Below are 20,720 nucleotides of genomic sequence, written 5' to 3' on the forward strand. Positions count from 1 at the left end.
ATTACTTTCTGAATTTATTTTTAAAAGGCTTTCAACTGTCCTTCTCTAATATAATTTCTGTTGAAAATCATTATAGAACAAAAAGGTTATTCATACCTTTTCCCAGTAGAAGCTCCACGATTTGGAAAATATCGTCACCATGTATAATCAGTAATGAGATGTTTTTTAAAGTTCAGATTCTGTTAGACTGATTCTCATTTTTTTAAAAACATGCTTTCATGAATACTGATTGCAACTCCAGCTATCCTCCAATTAAAAGCAAGGCCACACCATAGTCAAATAGTGAAGTAGGTTAAGTGAAAGTTCTGTGTGCTCAAATTTCCCATTTTATGCCCCATTCTCTCATTCATTGATTCAACATTTCCTAACAACTTATGGGTGGCAATCACTATTGGAGAGTCAAATGAAGTACTTCTTGGATACAAGAAGCTTTAGTCTAGTGGGAAATTTTGCATAGTGTTCTAAATTCTATGATAAATGCGTTATGGATGTAAAATGTGTTACGAAAACAGTGCTTAGAGTTGGGACTCAAATAGTGTTTCAGTTGTATTTAAGAGGGATTTAAGATTTATTAAAGGTTGAAACAATGTACTTGTAAAGGCACAGAGGAGTGAAATAACATGATGCCACCTAGAGTACAGGATATTTGATCTACTTTAGATAGAGAGGAAAGATATTGGTAGAAAAGCTAGGAGTCAGAAAATAGCAGGCCTTGTTTTGTTTTCCTGAGAGTTAATCAGAATGATAGGATTCAAGTTTAGGCTTTGGAAGAAATTCTAAGTATAGAAGTAGATGTAAAGGGCTTAAAAGGATCATGTATGCAGTTGTGAGTGTGGTGCACTGCACAACTCCGGGGGGTCATCATTCATGCAAACTACAATGTGAATGGCTCTCCTTGGAGTTTACAATATTATTGCTGTGGTGCCAGAGGCTTTTAGAAGAGAGACCTGTATCAATCCTCAATGCTGTTTCCCTGTCTTTCAACACAGTACTTAGTACCCGCATTTATTTTCCCTCATTTCCTCATCAAACATTATTCTCATTATCCTTCATCCATACTAATGAATATATGACTGAGATCAGTCTACAATATAGCTCCCACAGTTCATGGATGAACAAACATGAAGTAGTAAAGAAATTTAGCTCTAACTCTAGAATTTTAGACAGAAGTAATACAAAGATTACTTTAAGTACCGAAATCCAATCATCGTCCATACTGACACATTTAAGTTGATGCTACCATAACATGAACACTTGTCACATCACCTGGGAAACTTCTTAAAAGGAAGACTTTTCTAGTTTCATCTAAAACATTGTCCATCAGAACATCTAATAAGTTCACTAGCTGATACTGAATGGATACTGCTAATCCATAGAAATGACTGCTTTAAAAACAGCTCTTCAAGGGGAGGTGACAATTCTAGTCTGTACAGAAGTCAGCCTAGATCTGAGCTTAAGACTCATGGTTTGCCTAGATTTGGAAATTTCCACTAAATGAAGAGCATAGTTACAGGACTCTTCTCTGAGGTACACTGAGACACATGATAATTTAGGAGATTAAGATTTTCGTATCTTGGTCTGTTCATCACTGTTCAGAAACAAAAAAAATGAACTCTTGTGAAGTTGGCTCATCTACTCTAACAGACACTTCTCTATGCACAATCATTTAACCTATTTCTTATTTAGGAAAACCACTGCCTTATTCTATTTTTAAATCAATTTGAATGGCTAGAAATGTATTCCTTATATTTAAGCAAAATCTGACTGCTCTATGTTCTATTCACTTGTTCAAATACCACCTTACAGAACGACAAAGAGAAAAATTTCACTCCATTTACACCTTTTTTTTTTTTTTTTTTTTTGAAACAGTGTCACATTCTGTTGCCCAGGCTGGAGTGCAGTGGCATGATCTTGGTTCACTGCAACCTCCACCTCCTGGGTTCAACAGATTCTCCTGCCTCAGCCTTCCGAGTAGCTTGGATTACAGGTGTGCACCACCACATTCAGTTAATTTTTTGTATTTTTAGTAGAGATGACATTTCACCATATTGGCCAAGCTGGTCTCAAATCACTAGCCTCAAGTGATCCACCCACCTGGCCTCCCAAACTGCTGGGATTATAGGCGTGAGCCACCACGTTGATAACTTAAGAGAGCACAGTTTTTCTCCCTCTCTTGTTTTTCATCATAAGTTCTCTTTCATAAGCTAAACTTCCACCTCATCTGGGACCCTGTTTCTAGACATATTGATTGTTTATGTGAATGCATCAGCTTTTCAATATCCTTCTTGAAATTATGTACTCAGAACTGAATTCAACACTGCAGAGGTCATCTGGCCAGTGCAGAATTTATTGAATTAATTATTCTGTTCTGTATGCCATAAATACGTTAGTGAAGCCCAAAGAAGCACTTGCTGTTAGAAAAGCCACATGATATTGGGCTTGACGTCAATCCAAAATTTTAAATCTTACTTTCTGTTTCTTCATTTGCTTATGAACAAATAATGCAGGTACTTTCCATACTGAAGTTTTATTAAAAACTTAAGTGCAAAATTTTATTTTCTCCCCTTGAATCTTCTTAGTTTAGTATTTTAACTGAAGGTTAATGAGAAACCTTTCTAAATCTGTATTCTATCATTCATACATTAGCTACATATTCTTCTTTTTGATGTCAAAATGTAAATGTGCATTATGGGGGCACATTGATTAATGATAAAAATATTAAATACGGTAATGCCTTAATGGGTTTTACAATTCTTCTCTTATCCTGTGATTTTGTTCTGCAAAAACTATTCTGCTGCAAACAGGACAATCCTTACAAGGTTATGAAAGAAGAGAGAGATATACTATTGTAACCCTAATTCCCTAATAAATAAACTTTGAAAATAAAAATATGTGGAACATCTTTATCTTTTAAGCGCTTAAAGACATTATTTATATACAATGTACAGAAAGTATTTGTAGAACACAGTGAAGTAATACATAATATCAGTTTTCCAATTTCATAGTTTCTCTAAATGAAGCTGATATTAAGAAGTTAATCTGGTGACCATTATAGGGATGATTTTTAAAAACATGCTTTCAAAAAGACTTTAAATGTGGTTACCAAAGTTAGTATATTTGGAAAACAATAATGTTAATAAAATATTTTGCATTTTTTGTATCTCCATAAAAATAATGATTTTATTTTTAATATAAGGCAGGCTTATGACAACATTCATTCATTTAGAATAATCCACTTATACATGCATACTTATTAATGTGGCTATATGCCAGCTTTTTCCAGGTGGTATTAAAATAGATATTACTTGTATCCACATTTATCAGTGTACTCAGCCTTTAAACATTAAAATCAACCAATTTTGCTTGTCTCTCTGAAAATTAATCCTTTCCGTTTTCTCTAATTCTTTTCCATGCTCTCTAAACTACTTCTTTATCCATATTCTCTAAATTCCCATAAGGTCAAACATAGCAAAATAAATTTAATCAAGTATATATCTATTAATGGGAATAATGTATACATTATGAAAAAGTTTAATGAGATTATTTCTAAGCAGTTGTCTAGCTATCAACAAAAATACTACATCAAATACAGAAAATTTTAACATTCATTAAATCTACCTAGCTTTTGTACATTATTCACTATACTGTGCTGTATGGTTGAAATGTTGTGTCACACAAAAAGAGAGACAGCGTCAACCATTTGATATCTAGTAATAACAAATGAGAGTCTCTCCTATGCTTCTAGCTATGCATATAATATGTATAACACTGTTTATTCCCAAAAATGTTACTTCCTGTACTGTATCCACCAATTAAAAGTTCCACGACCACCAGTGCATAAAATGACGAACATAGAATGTCTTTTAAACATTTGGAAGCCATAGACGTTATTTATATCCCTATTTTTCCTAATTAATATTGGCAGAAATTCATTCCAGATAAAAATAGTTGATGTTTTAAATTAGTTAATAATGTCCATAAAGCACTTATAAAGGAACTTAACGCTAAATGTTATGACTTTTATTAAAAGTAAATATTAATGCTTTTCTTTTATGCTAATAGAATTTGTCAAGAAGAAATAACATCCACATAAGCATCTCTTCTTCATGAATAAGTACAGAAACTAGATGAATTCTAATGCAGTATCTCTATAAAGTTATGATGTTAGTGATGCACTTAAACCTATAATGCTATTTAAAGAAGATAGTACCAGTATACCATTTCAAACTTGCACTGAATTACTAGCAATACTCATTGTACTAAGAAAAACGAACAAATACTTTTTAAGGAAATCTCAGTTTGGTATAATTATTTATCATGTGAAGTTAAAATAATGCTTTTTTCCTCTCCTGTCTTTTTCCATAAACAAAAGCCACAGTGCCAAGACCAAAACATAAAAAACAGTAAAATTATATATTTTTCTTCTTTTTGAACAGAAATAGTAATGCCAAGTTCAGTTTGTTCCATTGATTTTAAGCCAAATAAATGGCAAAAAATAGTGAAAAGCCTGGTCATATCATGTGTCATAAGCTTCTATTAAAGTCCTTATGTAAATTTAAGATCCCTAAGCTGCATGAGACAGAATCACTCCTGAGCTCAAAAGTTCCATGTGATACGAGAAAAAAAGAAAAGAAAAAAGGGAGGAAGTGGGGGGGAGTAGTCATATGCCTAGAGAATGAGAACACATGTTCCTGTATGAAAAAGTCAATATTTAAATACTATCTTCTCCTTAAGTAATGACAACATGACAAATTATTCCTCATCCAGTAATTTCAGTTTACAGTCAAAGCAATAATATGCTGTCCTACAATAAGGTATCATGGATATTAAAATAAGGGAATCTCAACTTAGCTGTACGCTTTAGAAACAGAAAAGCCTGAAAGCAGAGGAATAGCATAAATAAAACAAAAGGCTTCTTGGCTTTATTATTCATGATTTAGATATAATTTCACTAATTCCTCAAGGGCTGCTATATTTTATTATGGATTAACAGATTTCCTCAAGACACACTGGTTCAGCAAAGCTTAGTTGAATAAATGAAACTCTAAGTTCATAAATTATAATGTTTTCATTTATTTTAGGAATATTAATTAAAAATTCACTATACACAGGCTTGCCATAATCAGTATAAAACAAAACTGGCTGCTGCAAATTTACTATTTAGTAAAACTTGTTCAAAATCATGCTGTATTTCTCCACGAAAAAGGAAACTAAATTGTCCTAGGATTACATTTCATAAACTTATAGTTAATTGGAATACTCTTTAAAAACTCATGCAAAGGCCTGAAAATGCAATAATCATGCATATACTACCATATTTTTGAGGCGACAGAAGAGAAATGTCACCAAAGTTATGGCACTAAGTCACATGAATAGGGACAATGAGAGGTAAAAGTGGAGTTAAGACCTGTCAGTCCCCCAAATCATCATTCATTCCCAGTATCAAAAAAAAAAAAAAAAAAAAATCACTGCATGTTTCTAACTTCAATATGGCTTTAATGGCCATGTTCTTTTTGCTTCATGAGGTGGTCTTTTCTATATTTTCCAATCATCATCTTTGATAGATAACTTCTTTCCACTCCTCCGCTCCCAATCCTTTGAGAACTAGAGCTTTTATATCTGTTCGCCCTTCATCTTCCTGACTGATCATGATGTAGTTTATTTTTGCGATTTCTACTCCATCTGTTGGTCTCACCCACAATTTTCTGAGAGGTTTTTTCTCCCAAACTTAAAAAAAAAAATACTCTTTTAAGTGTGTATCGCTGATACTATGTAAACAACTTTCTCTAAATTCAGGGTTAAAATGATTTGAAAACAAAGAATATGATTACAAAATTCTAAAATGGAAATAGTTGTAGAGATCCAAGTGGAAACTGTCACCCAGAAGTATTTAAACACAACACCACAGAACTCAGCAAGCAAACTATTCTGATGCAAGTTTGATAACCTGCAGATTTCCAATAAGAATAAGCTTTAACTTGTAACACTTAAGAGTTTTCCAAGAATTGCTTATTACACAATGCATCACCACCAAAAAAGGGGAAAAAGCACTCCACCAAAAAACAAAAACAAAGTTCTGTGATCTAGAAAATCAAATCTGACAACAAGTTTCATTTTTGTGACTTTTAAGATAATTTTAGTTCATTAATATCGCTAATATTATTCCAGGCTTTTTCTTTGTAGTTATCAGACCTGGCAACTTCGGGTTTACTGATGTTTACACGATGGCTGAATTTTACATAAAATGCGACAGTCGCTTAATGTTGACAACATAACTGCTAAGCCATCTTTGTTCTCCCAAGGTAAAACTTAAGAAAATCAGTACCTTTGATGAGAATATAAAACCTTGTGAGGAATGCTATTAAACAATATTTTAGTTTGTTCCCTAGAATGGCTGTAAAGAAAAATTCCTGTACCATAAATAAGATATTAATGTTATTAGAAATACATATTTATACATATAGCCTGGATATGTTAATAAGAAATTAAAACATTCGATTTCTCCAAATAAAAAAAATTGTACCAAGAATGTACTAAAAGCCCGTATCCCGTGTTTTTTTGTTAGTATATGAAAATGGATGTTAATATTCATCTTAAAAGATCAACATTTCCCATTTTCTTTGCCTCAATTCACCCTCTCCAGTTAACTGTCCTTACTACTCCATATAACCTCCTCCACCCTATATCACCTTTACCTACCTCTATATCTGATTATTTGTTCTAGTTAATACATCCTAGTCTTAGATTTTAATCTTCTATGAGAAGCTGATTATTTTTGGCACAATCTTTTTTTATCAGTTTTATCTATAAGTGGAGTAAAAATCAAAAACCCACCCACAAAACTTCCCTTTTAGGGTATGTTGTCAGGATTAATAAAAAACGAGATCTTACTCAATGCTACAGGTGGCGTAAAATCACCCAGCGTGAGATAAAAATTATTTCCCTTTGTCAGATATTGCAATTCAAAGGTAAAATTAACTGTTATCAAGTTAGCATATTTTTCTTCTGTTATTCTCTCAAGTGGAAGGCAAAACTTGAGAGCTGGACATTTTTCAAAATGTGTATATTTACTTTACAAGAATGTACATGCAAAATTCTTGCATTAATTTTCTTAATGTTTACAATAAGATATCTGGGGGAAAGAATATAATGAAAGTCACAACTGCAACATTGGTCAGAAACTGTGGCTTAAAGTGATAGGTATATTTTTGTTTTTATTTCTCTCAAAATATGCTTTTGTACACTTAGTAAAATTGACTGTTGCTTAAACTATTCGCAGTCCCTGCAGAGAAACATCTATTATCAGTGGCTGTTTATTTGATTGCTTTGTTTCGTTTCAAATAAAGTACCACAGGTTGTGATTTGGCTAAACAAACACAAGGTAGTGCCCATGTCATGGGAATGATGTCCACAGGCCCCAACATAAGAGGGTCATTCAATAAGTATTAAACAACATGTCTACTAATCTATAAACATGGGGAAAACAATAAAAGCATAAACGCCAGTGGCAATTTTCCCTTTTATTTCTGTGGATTTGATTCCCGTTCATCAATGTTCTTTTAAGAGACCAGGGCCTGTAATAAAGAGTCACTTACTCAAGGTCATCCATCAGTTTCCCTGAAACCCAAGCTCCATGAAACTACTGTGAGAACAGAGCCAAACTCTTTCCTCCTGCGAGTCACTTGAATGCATAAGTGTGGGAAAAGTACATTCCCCCCAGCCCAGCCATTAGACTTCTTGGACATAATTCCATTGTGAGAAAACTACTTTACAATGAAATGAATATGTTCTTTAAAATTTCTATTTGATAGACTTAAAGATGAAACCTGAAAACCTGAAAGCATAAATGCTTGAAGAAGCATGTTCTCATTTTCCTACATAAAGTGTCAAGATTAATCACTAAATATTTATTTACTATCTTCCATACACCTGGCAATGAGATTATGCTGTAATTTCAGTGGTTTTCATCTGGAAGCAAATTTGCTTCCCAGGGAACATTTGACAGTGTCTAGAGACATTTTTCTTATCACAACTTGGGGACTGGGGGTGTTGTTTCTGGCCTCTACTAGGTAGAGACCAGGGATGCTAGAGAAGTAATATACTAGTGGGTTTAGTTGTTAAAGAGAAACACTGTTTTCCCTTCCCTGGGGACAAAGAGAAATGTCTCCCCATCCACTTGACACTGTGTGTGCTGTGAACATTGTCAGCAATATCCCTACTATGATAGATTTGCTAAAAACTGTGTCTTGTAGTTTGTCAATGCAAATTAAAGACATAATACGAAACAGTAACTAAATAAAAGCAATTTCAAAGAGAGTAAAAAAATTGTCCAACAGTGCAGAACTGACTAAAGGATAAAATTGTAAATATTTAGAGGAAGATCTAATGGAGAAGATAGATATGATATTTAGGTCCCTTCCTGTCACTATTACATGCAATGACAAGGCCATCCCTACAGTAAGTGAGGCCCTAGGCAAATATGTTTTGTGTGGTCCCTGTTAGTATAAGCAAAATTTAAACAAATTTCTCAAAACAACAAGCAAACGAAAAACCCCAAAACCAAACTGTCTTTGGAGAGTTGCCAAAAATTAAACAATTATTGGAAAAATTTCTGAACGAATATTAATAGTTGTTAGGTTGATATATGGAAAAATGAAAAAGGAGGAAGAAATGCAAGTGAAAGACACTATGTTTGTAGAAAAAGTGGCCCTGGCAGCTAGCTCCAGGGCATAAATTATTCCCTGGTAACATGTCGGACATTTGGGAGATGTAATAATGAGCTCCCAATCTGTTCACATTAATCCCTTGGAACAAATTCCTGGGAAATATGGCTGGTCATCTTTCTAAAATGTATTAAAAGGAATTAACTTCAATAAATATATATGGCATTACTCCAGATAAATCTGAAAAGGCATTTAAATTACTCTCCACATTCTCTTATCAAAAACAAATGATTTAACCTAGAAAAGAAGTGACCTGTCACTGAATCAGGCCATTAGTAGGCAAACGATTAGGTTATTCAACTTCAGTAGCTATCACTATCAGATCCATTCCCTTGAAATTACAGACAAAAAAGTAAAGCACAATGACTCCTCATCAAAATTCATCCTGGACACTTAACATTATGTTATACAGGCTAACTGATCTAGGTAGTTGCTTTTAGTCTAGAATTTTTACAATGTGTTGCCTCCAGGACTTGTTAAACCACTAAAGACATGCTCCAACATAGGCCATGGGTCATTTGTAAGCATACTGATAGTCTGGTGCATTTCATCACTTTTTTTCCATCGGAATACTCAGCTATCTTCCAGTATTTTACATATAATACTTGAATTATTTAGAATCATACAAACCAGAATTTTATTATCTAAAGAAAGACTTCAATCATTTGAAAACCAGATGGACAACACAAAAATTTGTTTCTTGTGAGTACTTTTAAGTCCAGCTAATACAGTCTGGCTGGTAGTCAAATACCAATAATATACTAAATAACTAAAAACTTGCTAGTTTTTCGCTATTGGTAAATAAAGGCCTGAGGGTTCCAAGAATATTAAAATGTTAGGATGTTTACAAATTCACAAATTAATCTTTTCCACAAGGAGCCTCCACTAAGTGATAAGTAAATTATTGGCCCCTTGGAATGCCCTCCTACTGTTTTTAAGCTTTTGTTATTTAAAAAAAAAAAAAAAAAAAAAAAAAGCAGCCGGGCACGGTGGCTCATGCCTGTAATCCCAGCACTTTGGGAGGCCGAGGCGGGCAGATCACGAGGTCAAGAGATTGAAACCATGCTGGCCAAAATGGCGAAACCCTGTCTCTACTAAAAATACAAAAATTAGCTGGGCGTGGTGGTGCGTGCCTGTAGTCCCAGCTCCTTGGGAGGCTGAGGCAGGAGAATCGCTGAACCAGGGAGGCAGAGGTTGCGGTGAGCTGAGATCGCACCACTGCACTCCAGCCTGGGCATGGAGCCAGACTCTGTCTCAAAAAAAAAAGCATATTTTCTGTTGCCTCTCTTTACTTCCCACTGGAAAACTTTCCTTCAAGAATAAAAAATAAAAATGAAGAAAAAACAACAAGTAATTGCCTTCTGAGAATTTCATCCCCTGACTTCATTTGGTATTACTGGGAACACTGCCAGACAAAGGAGTTCTGCATGCTGCTGGAAGTTTATTTATCATTTAGCATCTTTCCTACATTTGGGTGATCCACTATTTGAGAGTTATATACTTTTAAAAAAAGAAAGAAGAAAAATCAGCCAGAAAGCCATGAGTGAGCTGACAAATTATGAAAGAGAATTACTGAGAATAAAGTAATATAAGTCAGCTTGAATGACATTCTTGCTGCGTCTAAAAAGTCATATGCAATTAAGGGTTGGAATTTACTAGAAGAAAGATAAGTATTTTTCTATATGACAAGTATTTGATATGAACGGTGCATCTTAAATTCTGTGATAATGCATATATGATACAATTTTGAAATACAAAGGGAAATTTGAGAAAATCCCTTATTTATTAAGTATCCAGAGAGAAGCCAGGGGAAGCTTAACTCTATCCTAGCAATGATTACGGCTGACTTTAAAATAAAAAATTAGATGCTGCTAGATGCCAACGTTTTGTCTATTTCTGATTCCTCAAAAGGCTAAAAAACAGTACCTGACATATATCTATGTTTTGCAAATCAAAGTAAAATATGTTAAAATTCATCTTGCAGGCTAGCACACTCACATCTGACACAGCTCTCTGCTTTGTACTGGGCAGGAATCAAGCAAGTTCCCTTTTTTAGATATCTAAAACAATATTTATTCCATATGTTTTCTAGCATTCAAGATTTTTCACTATTATATCCTCAATCCTACCAAGAAAATTGGTCAATCGGTTCATAATATCTTTTAATGTTATAATATCTGTCCTTATTTTTTCTTTTCTCTCTCTCATTGTATTAGAATTTTTTTTTTTTTTTTTTTTTTTTTAGCAGAGTCTCGCTCTTCCTCCCAGGCTGGAGTGCAGCGGCGCAGTCTTGGCTCACTGCAGCCTCTGCCTCCCGGGCTCAAGCTGTTCTCCTGTCTCAGTCTCGCTAGTAGCTGAGACTACAGTAGCATGCCATCACGCCTGGCTAATTTTTGTATCTTTAGTAGAAGTGGGGTTTCACCATGTTGGTCAGGCTGGTCTCAAACTCCTGACCTCAGGTGCCACCTGCCTCGGCCTCTCAAAGTGCTGGGATTACAAGCGTGAGCCACTGCCCCTGGCCTCCACTTTCTTTTCAAAGCTTCCCCATCTGTACTTCTTGGTGGATTTATCCAGTATTTCATTTGCAAACAGGGCCAGTTTCTCTGATATAGTGTAAATGGCTGGTATGGGGTAGTGGTGGGGGTGGGTTTCCTGTGAGGAAAACACATAAAGAAGTGCCAAAAGGACCACTCTGGAAGAAAGCACATTCCCTTCTCTGAACTGCACCATTTCCTCAGTCCTGAATCAGCTCACTATTGAGAATTTTCAGTGTTTTCTTTTCCACACTAATTCTTTTCATCTGCCAGTAATTAAGACACACATCTCACCTTAGCATTAAAAATAAATAAATAAGTAAATAAATAAATAAATCACTCTTGCTGCCACCTCTTTCTGCAATCCCAACTTTCTTTTAAAACAAAGCACTTCCAAGAGACTCTTCTGGTATCTTACACTATTCTCTTCTGTATTCTTCTTTCCAGCACTTCTTTCTCAAAACTGTTTTTTCAAAGTTCACTAATGTCCTCCTAATCACTAAACCCAAAGACATCTGCTACATTTTTATTTTTCTTAAACCTTGGTCTGTGATTTCATTCCTCTCCTTGGTGTAACTACTTTTGGTTCTGAATCATTTCTCCTCCACCTGGCCTCTAGTAAGACCATGCACACTCATGTTAACTCCCTCCTCAGCTTGTTCCTAGTCTTTATATTTTCCAAAAATCAGACATTTTTTCTGTTTTTTCTTTTAATGTATTTCTGGGAGCCTATCTACTGGTGGAACTCAATTATCTCCTGTATGATTAGCATTCCCAAACTGACACCCTTTGTTCTAATCAGGCCTCGAGTATGTGCCTGAAACTTCGTTTTGGAATTGTCACCTTCACTTGTCACTTAATATTGCCAACCCTGAACTCATCATCTTTCATCTAAACTGTTCTGTGTTAATGGTCCTAATTCTTATAGTACTCAGTTTCAAACTCTTGACCCTCTTAACTTCCTCTGCCTATCTAGTCAATAAAGTATAGCATTCTCCAGATTATCCCTTCACACTAATTGCTGTAAGAGTTACCATCCAAAAGTATTTATACAGAAGTTATAAAAACATTCACATATATTCAAATGTGTCCCACACTCTTCTCAGTTCAGACTTTTGCCAAAGCTTTCTCATCCACCTTTTCCTCTGTACTTTTGAAAGCTTACCCATCCTTAAAGCCACACCTCAGATATCATCACTTCTCAGAGGTATTTCCTAGACTACTAGGGAGTAAGAAATACTCTTCCACCTAAATCCTATCTCACTTTGTATATATGCAGTCTTTTTTTTTTTTTTTTTTTGATATGGAGTCTCGTTCTGTTGCCCAGGCTGGAGTGCAGTGGCACGATCTTGGCTCACTGCAACCTCCGCCTCCAGGGTTCAAGAGATTCTCCTGTCTCAACCTCCTGAGTCTCTGGGATTACAGACACCCACCATCATGCCTGGCTAATTATTACTATTATTATTATTATATTATTATTATTAATTGTATTTTTAGTGGAGACGGGGTTTCACCATGTTGGACACGCTGGTCTCGAACTCCTGACCTCTGGTGATCTGCCTGCCTCGGCCTCCCAGTGAATATATATAATCTTATTACACTTTGTATATATGTCACTTAATGATGGGGATTTTGTTGTGGGAACATCATAGAGTATACTTACACAAACCAGATGGTATAGCCTATTATACACCTAGGCTATATGCTATAGCCTATTGCTCCTAGGCTACAAATCTGTGCAGCATGTTACCGTAATGAAAAATGTAGGCAATTGTAACAAATAGTATTTGTGTATCTAAACATAGAAAAGGCATACTAAAAGCATGGTATTATAATTTTATGTGACCACCATCATATATACTGTCATTCACAGATCTGTCATCATGTACCACATACTGTATGTAATGTTGCATCTACCAGATTGCCTTATATGTGAATTACATATACAAATATTGCTCTATTTCCAACCATAATTTGTGAGCTCTTGGAAAGCAGTATACTTGTAAGTTTTCTTCAGTAAGACCCACCACAGTGCTGTAAACATAGCAAGTGCTTAGAAACCAGTTCTAAATTAACTACGATGGAACTTGAGCAAGGCTTTGGAGTAAACTATTAAGAGGTCTGTGTTCAAGTGCAACTTGTCTGAAGTTCCCCTTGAAAAGCTGGAAGGCTTTAGACATATTGACCAAGGAGATAATAGCAATAAAAGAAGGGATCAATTATCCAAAACATGAAAATATTATTGTTATTATTATTATTATTTTGTCAGTAGGGAACTGAAATCAGATAAGAGGTTATTACTTAAGGCTTAATTTATCTACCTGAAATTTCCAAATTCTTTGGAAATTCTCTTTCCTTTTAACGTTTTTTGCTATGGTTCTTATTGTTCTTATCTTTTGGTGTGTTGTGTCTGTTTTTTACTTTGACAGTTTTCATCTGAGTTGAGGAATCAAAATGGGACAAAGGTATACTATATTTAGAATAGCTATTTTGCTGGTTAAGAGATCCAAAAAAGACTTGATGTTGATAATGGTAATTCATGCAAGACTATTTTAATGCTTTTGCTTTTTAGAATCACCTCAGGCTTTCAAATATAATCAAATTTTATTTATGAAAATAGCTTTTGTTTATATGTGGAATTCTCACATTTTCTAGCTATATGCAATATTTGGAATTTTAAAAATTTTGTTCTTTTTATGCTGAAAGTTAACAAAAACCATACTGTACAATTGTGAAGTTTTTTTTGTCAATTTATATTGACACAGTGACCAATCTAAACCTGAAGATAAACTATACCAAAGTAAGCAAAATAGAGAGTAAATGATGTATATCTTAAACAATAATTTTCTATATATAACACTACCTTGCTTTGAAGACACATGTCCTCAGCAACTTGCTTGGCATGTTTTGAATATCAAAATGTTTTGGTGGCAATTATCAGAAACCATGGACCTTCTTACTTGCACTCATCTTTACATTTTTACTGGTTTAGAATCATGAAGAATTCACTCTATGTCAATTTAATCCCTTCATTACTGACCTTGCAGCAAAGTTTGATTTAAAATTTTATAAATGTGTTCAGAGGGAGAGTTTTCAGAGAAAATGAAGGGGAGGTGAGAGTGAGGGAAATAAAGTAAGGCCTAAAATCTTTTAGATGATCCTAATTTAATGGTTTACATTATTTACTAATCAAATTGATACTGGACAGAAATAAAATCAGTCATTAAAATGTGAACTAAAACAATTGATTGACCTGGTTTTGTTTTCCTAGTGACCTAAATTAAATCGAGTTATTCATACAAATTTAATGACAACACAAGAACACATCAGCTTTGTAAAACACTTTGGAGAAGCCCCCACTTTCCAATGAACTTTCATTTACAGTATTGCACATTCAACTGCCTTTTGTAAATTATATATTTTTTAGTAGCAAATACAAAATGTGTGCAACGGAGGCAAAAATTTCCACCCACTTAATTTTTATTTTGCATGTTTACAGTCAGGTAACCATAGGCTGCCATGAGAGGAATTATTTTCGTATTTCTTCACAAAGTGCTCTAGGAGGAGAAACAGTTTTCTTAGTGTAAAGCTCAGCCTTTATTCTGTCAGGGAAAGTAATTATGAAAGCAAAACAAATCCACATTGTCTAATTAGGTCATTAAAAAGCATAAATGCGTCATGGAAGCTTTTCTCTTTGCCTAAGACATAAAGCAAGACAATGAAAACACTCTGGTAATATAGATTTAGAATTTGTTTCTTTTCAAAAATAATAGGCCCTTTCATCTTTCTGTTTCCCTCAGATGAAGAGAGTTAATTTAGAGACAAAATCTTGTAATTAGTTCAGAGTTTAGTCTGATTTTATTTCAAAATATTTAACCAAAAACAGGAAGCTGAAGAAAAAAGAAAACACACGGAAAAATTGTCAAAGGAAATGAATAAAGAGAGTGGGTTGCTGATCAGAATGTATTCTGCAGAGACAAGATGAATATAAAATCTATATTCATATAAACACAACCAATCTGGGATACCAGAACGCTCTTAGGAGGAATATCCTGGCATCTGCCTTTGGGGTTTGAAATCCAGACTTTAATTATAGTTAACTTAAATAAAAACAAATGGCACGGTTATTTTGCCTCTTCCTCTCTCTACTTTTCATTATCTCTTGAGTTTGAGAAAACTCATGGCTGAAAGCGTTAAGAGACGAAACATGAAAAAGAAAAGGAAAAGAAACTTACCTGTGATCCCCTTGGCCCTCGTTTGTGGTCCCATTCTGAATGCCCCATGAGCTGTAAAGATGAAAATTATAATAAGTTAAATGATTATTTTACCTGACAAACATTTTTCTTCTTTATTTTAAAGAATAATCAAGTTGTTCCAATCTTTATTAGTAATATATTAAATAGCTATCATGAATAAATTAACATACCTAAATTAGTAACAAACTCCTGGTTTGATAGCTAATATTTCAACTTCTAATCATTTTGAGAGTATTTTAATATCACTGTGTGATAAAAGAAGCTACTGTATAGCTCTATCAGGAACATCCTAGATAGGTATCACACCATGTAAAGCTTTATTTGCATATTATTAAGCCTTTGGCTTCTTAAGAAAATATTCTGGGTAAATGACTACTGTAGTTAAATCTACTGCCGCAAATGGTAAGAACCAGAAGGCCAAATTAGTTCAATAACTTTTAATCCACCTTCAAAACTATAAAAATCTTGAGAGTTCTAAAGAGTAAAATTATTAAATATTTAATATGAAATATGCCCACATAGTCACAAAACGTAGATTTTTAATAATAACCTATAAAATATTATCATGTTATTCCTATGGTGGTAATAGCCCTGAGCTACCTTGCTTACAAAGAAGAATATTTACCTATTGAAAATAACATTTAACATTAAGAATATTAAGGAAATAAAAGATATTGACTCAGAGAAATGAAACTCCATTCATCTGTCAGTAATCTCATTAGTCATCAGTACCAGCTGAAGAAGTATTTACAACTAATAAGCTAGCACACCAACAAGACGGACCATAAATGAATTTATGTACGTTATTAGCTTTTCTATATAACAGCAATGACTCCTAAGTAGACTTAACAACAAACAACTGTTCACAATAGCAACAAAAATAATATGCCTTTGAACATTATCAAGAAATGTTTGATAACCATATACAGAAAATGGTGAAAATTTACTGATGGACATATAGTGCTACTGCTAAAGAAGACTTAATTCTATAAACGATTGAGTGCTCAATTCTACTCAAACAAATTTAACTAGATTTCGGGTTTAACTAGATTTCAATCAAAAGCTAATAGTATTTTTAATTTTTAAAGAACATAAATTTCATTGGAGAGTATAAACATATATAATCAGTTATGTCAGATGGATAAGTGTAGCGATACAATGGAGAACATGAGAACTATAGCTCGTGATGTTATAGAGCGTGCTGAAGTTTGCTAAGACGGTAGATTTTAGGTGATTTCACCAAACACAAATAAAGTTAAAACTATGAGAGACGATGGATGTTAATTTACTTGACCTTAGTAATTACTTTACATTGTAAATATACATCAAAACATCATGTTGTACACCTCAAGTACATACAATAAAAAAAATCCATTAGAGGCCCGGGTGCAGTGGCTTATACCTGTAATCCTAGTATTTTGGGAAGCTAAGGTGGGCGGATTTCCTGTGGTGAGGAGTTCGAGACCAGACGGATCAACCCTGTCTATACTAAAAGTACAAAAATTAGCCAGGCATGGTGGTGTGCACCTGTAGCCCCAGCTACTTGGGAGTTTGAGGTGGGGGAATTGCTTGAACCTGGGAGGCAGAGGTTGCAGTGAGCCAAGATTGCGCCACTGCACTCCAGCCTGGGAGACAAAGTGAGACTCCGTCTCAAAAAGAAAAGTATCCATTAGAAAATGTTACAAGTGATGAAAATACCTTTCTGGTTATTAAGATATATTATAAAACTTAACCAAATTTGGGGATAATGGTTTAGAATTAAAAATGCAAATGAATGAAATAATTTGGAATAAATATATGTATGTGTACGAACAAAATATAAATAAGAAAATATCAAAAATATTTTGTATTTGATGAATTATTCAACTAATGAAAAAAAGGAGTTCATGACCAGCCTGGCCAACATGGTGAAACCCCTTCTCTACTAAAAATACAAAAATTAGGTGGGCGTGGTGGGGCACGCCTATAATCCCAGCTACTTGGGAAGTTGAGGCAGGAGAATCGCTTGAACCTGAAAGGCCAAGATTGCAGTGAGCTGAGATCACGCTGCTGCACTCCAGCCTGAGCGACAGAGTGAGACCCTGTCCCACAAAAAAGAAAAAAAAAAAAAGAAAAAGAAAAATAGACTTCTGAGGGTAAAACATAATTAGAGCCTAACCTTATAATAAATGCTAATATTAATTATAGATTTAGAAGACAAATTTTTAAAAAGACAAAACTGTAAATATAAAATAGAATAAAATCCAGGTAAATATTCAACCTATCTTGGGAAATAAAAAAAAATTAAAGAAATCTAAATCTTTTCTTAAAGATTTTTTTTTATTACAAAAGAGGACAAATTGATCTGGCTATATAAAACTTTAGAGTATTTGCACAAATGTCATGTTGGTAAAATATCTGTAGTAAACTTAGATAAAGAATAGTATCTTCAAGATATTAAGGGTTCTTACAAACTTGAAAGAATCCCAACCCTAGTAAAAAATTGAAAGAAGAGTGAGAACAACTTACAAAATAAATAGATCTATGGAAAGAAATTTAACTTTATTGGAAGTAAAAGAAATTCAATATAAACAATGACAAGACACTACTATTGCCTATTATATTTGCAAATTAATAATGTTGAATATTTGGAAAACAAGGAGTAAACTAAGCATATATATTGCTACTATATAACAAATATATATTTATACACCTTGTGTATATGCATTTACACATATATAAAATATATATAATACATATATTAAAAATTCATACCGTTTGAATCAGTAAACTAAGATCTAAAAATCCAGTAACTATAATGTTCTACTAATTGTATATCCAACAAAAGGGAAATTACTCAATAAATTACAGTATACAAAATGATACCATAGAGCAATTAAAATTTGGCTTCCACGGCCTTTATAAAAAAGAACATGTGAAATGTTCACGGTATAATAAGTAAAAAACATAACAAAGTAATTTAATGAATTTTAAGCTACTCATTTTTAACAGACATAGTCAATCGTTTTAAGCCTTGGAATTATCGTGATGATTTAACTGTAGTTTGGCTAGCACACAATTTTGGGTACACTGACCCAGATAATCATTATATAAAATTGAATGCTTACATAGTAGATATTTCAATGCTTTAATTTTTTAATTTATGGATTTATTGGCATTACATCATCTCAAAAATATTTATTGATACTAAAGTTGATTATAGTATGGTTCACAGCAATAACTAATGAAATAAATAGTATGATTTATAAACAAAAACAGTTAATTTGTTCACTAGAACTATCAAAAACAATTCTTGACACATTTCAAACACTGACAATACCTTACATTAAAATACGAAGATGAGATGGTTATTTTTGGCAACTTTAAAGTGGCAATAAATTGAGCAATAGGCTTCTAGTGAAATGATTTATCAAAATCTTCTGGAAGATTTACAACACGCTGACTATTAAAACTGTTAACCTCCTTGCTAATGAGTTTAAACTAACAGGATCAAAATAAGGTGGTAAATTCTCCTATCACAACTAAAAGAGGTAAATGAATCTTACAAACACAAGTTGTAATCCACAATATATTGATTTAAGAGAGAATATTTCATGATGACAGGAAGTCAAAAGGAAACATTTTGGTATGACCAGAATTCAAATGAGAAAATCATGTAATTCACTGCCTTCTGCCATTAATTATCTTAACGATGACGATTTTAGTCAAATAACAAAAACACTCAAAATGTAGACTAATTTGGGTCATCATTTACTCCAGAAGATAAGATCAATTTGGTAATTTGCAAATCAGAGCTTGTAAGATGCATTTCAGAAAATTCACTATCTAAATTTGACTTTTTCTTTTAAAACATAAAACAGTAAAATTTGCCAAGTGTGTTATGTATCAGAGAGTTATTTCCTAGCATTATATAACAAACTGAGAAATATGTAGGGCAAAGAAATTTTTTCTATTCTTATTTATATATTAATATCATCTTTATATTATATTTGAAAGGTATGAGCTGACCAAGAATGTGGTATTATTTTAAAATGTACTCTGTGGCTACTTTTTCCAAAGTAATAAAAAATCTACATCCTATGTGAAATCTACATCCTATGTGATAAGAAATCTACATCCTATGTGAAATATATTCAAAAAGAATGAACTCTGCATATGACAAATGAGATACTGTAATGTTCTACAGTCAATAACAGCACCAAAGGAAATAAACAGAATATTTTTTCCTTTTGGATTTGAAGAATACAAAGTGTTTATCATTAAACTTACATTTCTAATTAAAATAATCTGAGCCAAAATTTAGCATTTATTATTTCAGTGTATTTTCTTTTTTCTTTTTTTTTAATGCAAAGGAAGAGGCAATGATGGGAGTAGGGACTGCATAGTGTCAGAGCTTTATTCCTTCCCATGATTACAGCATTCTGGCCACTAGATGGGGCGTGGGGTGGAGAGTGGGAGATGTAAGGATAAACTTCATATTAGCGCATGAATACATACAGCATATGAATTTTCATACAGCATATGCATTTTTTCCTATTTGTAGAAAAAATATTTTACTGTCATAAAAACATTGTTCTAAGATAATGGATGAAAGACTACAATAAGCAGCATATTGTCAGAATCCTTTAAAAAATACTACTCATAGTGTGATAAGCTGACAATATTACAGATTATTTAAAATAAAATGAGATACTTAGCTACTGGTAAGTATTCCTGTTAAACAGAACCATAGGGATAAATGTTTCACAAAGACATCTCCCTAGCCCTACTTTCTTGATGTGTGATTACAACAAATAAAAAATAATGGTTATTCACAATAAATAGTAAAGAAGACAGCTTGCACATTGAGGTCAATGAATTTCAGAATTAAGTGCAAAATAATGTTGATATTATTTCAAAGAGAAAGTCAAAACATCCTTTCAGTCAAACAGATAAGATTAGTGTTAAGTTGCAGATGACCAAAGTAATCATTTGACATTATCATAGTAGCAGATAAAAGACGTTAATGGGCCACAGACAATGAGGAAAAGAAATAGAAACTGTGGAATTTTCCTTTTTGCAAAATAATTCATTTTGACTAAACTTTCAAGAGAAATGAATAGCAGCATGCTACTTAAGCAATTCTGGGAAAAGAGAAACTGTATTAAGATGATATGATACTCTTTTTGGAGAAGGAATGCTTATGATTTTAAGATTAGTTATATAAA

At 33.4% G+C, this 20,720-nt stretch overlaps 1 protein-coding gene across 3 annotated transcripts in view; it reads right to left on the bottom strand.

Annotated features, from left to right (window-relative positions):
• Window positions 1-20,720, bottom strand: part of PDE3A (phosphodiesterase 3A) — a 304,284-nt gene that overhangs the window by 100,436 nt on the left and 183,128 nt on the right. For all 3 annotated transcript variants that reach the window (XM_055280443.2, XM_055280442.2, XM_055280441.2), the window contains exon 2: window positions 15,493-15,543. In XM_055280443.2, the coding sequence (XP_055136418.2) occupies window positions 15,493-15,543 (51 nt within the window). The remainder of the gene's footprint in view (window positions 1-15,492; window positions 15,544-20,720) is intronic.

This window comes from Symphalangus syndactylus, chromosome 5 (assembly GCF_028878055.3).
Source record: "Symphalangus syndactylus isolate Jambi chromosome 5, NHGRI_mSymSyn1-v2.1_pri, whole genome shotgun sequence".
Lineage (NCBI taxonomy): Eukaryota > Metazoa > Chordata > Mammalia > Primates > Hylobatidae > Symphalangus > Symphalangus syndactylus.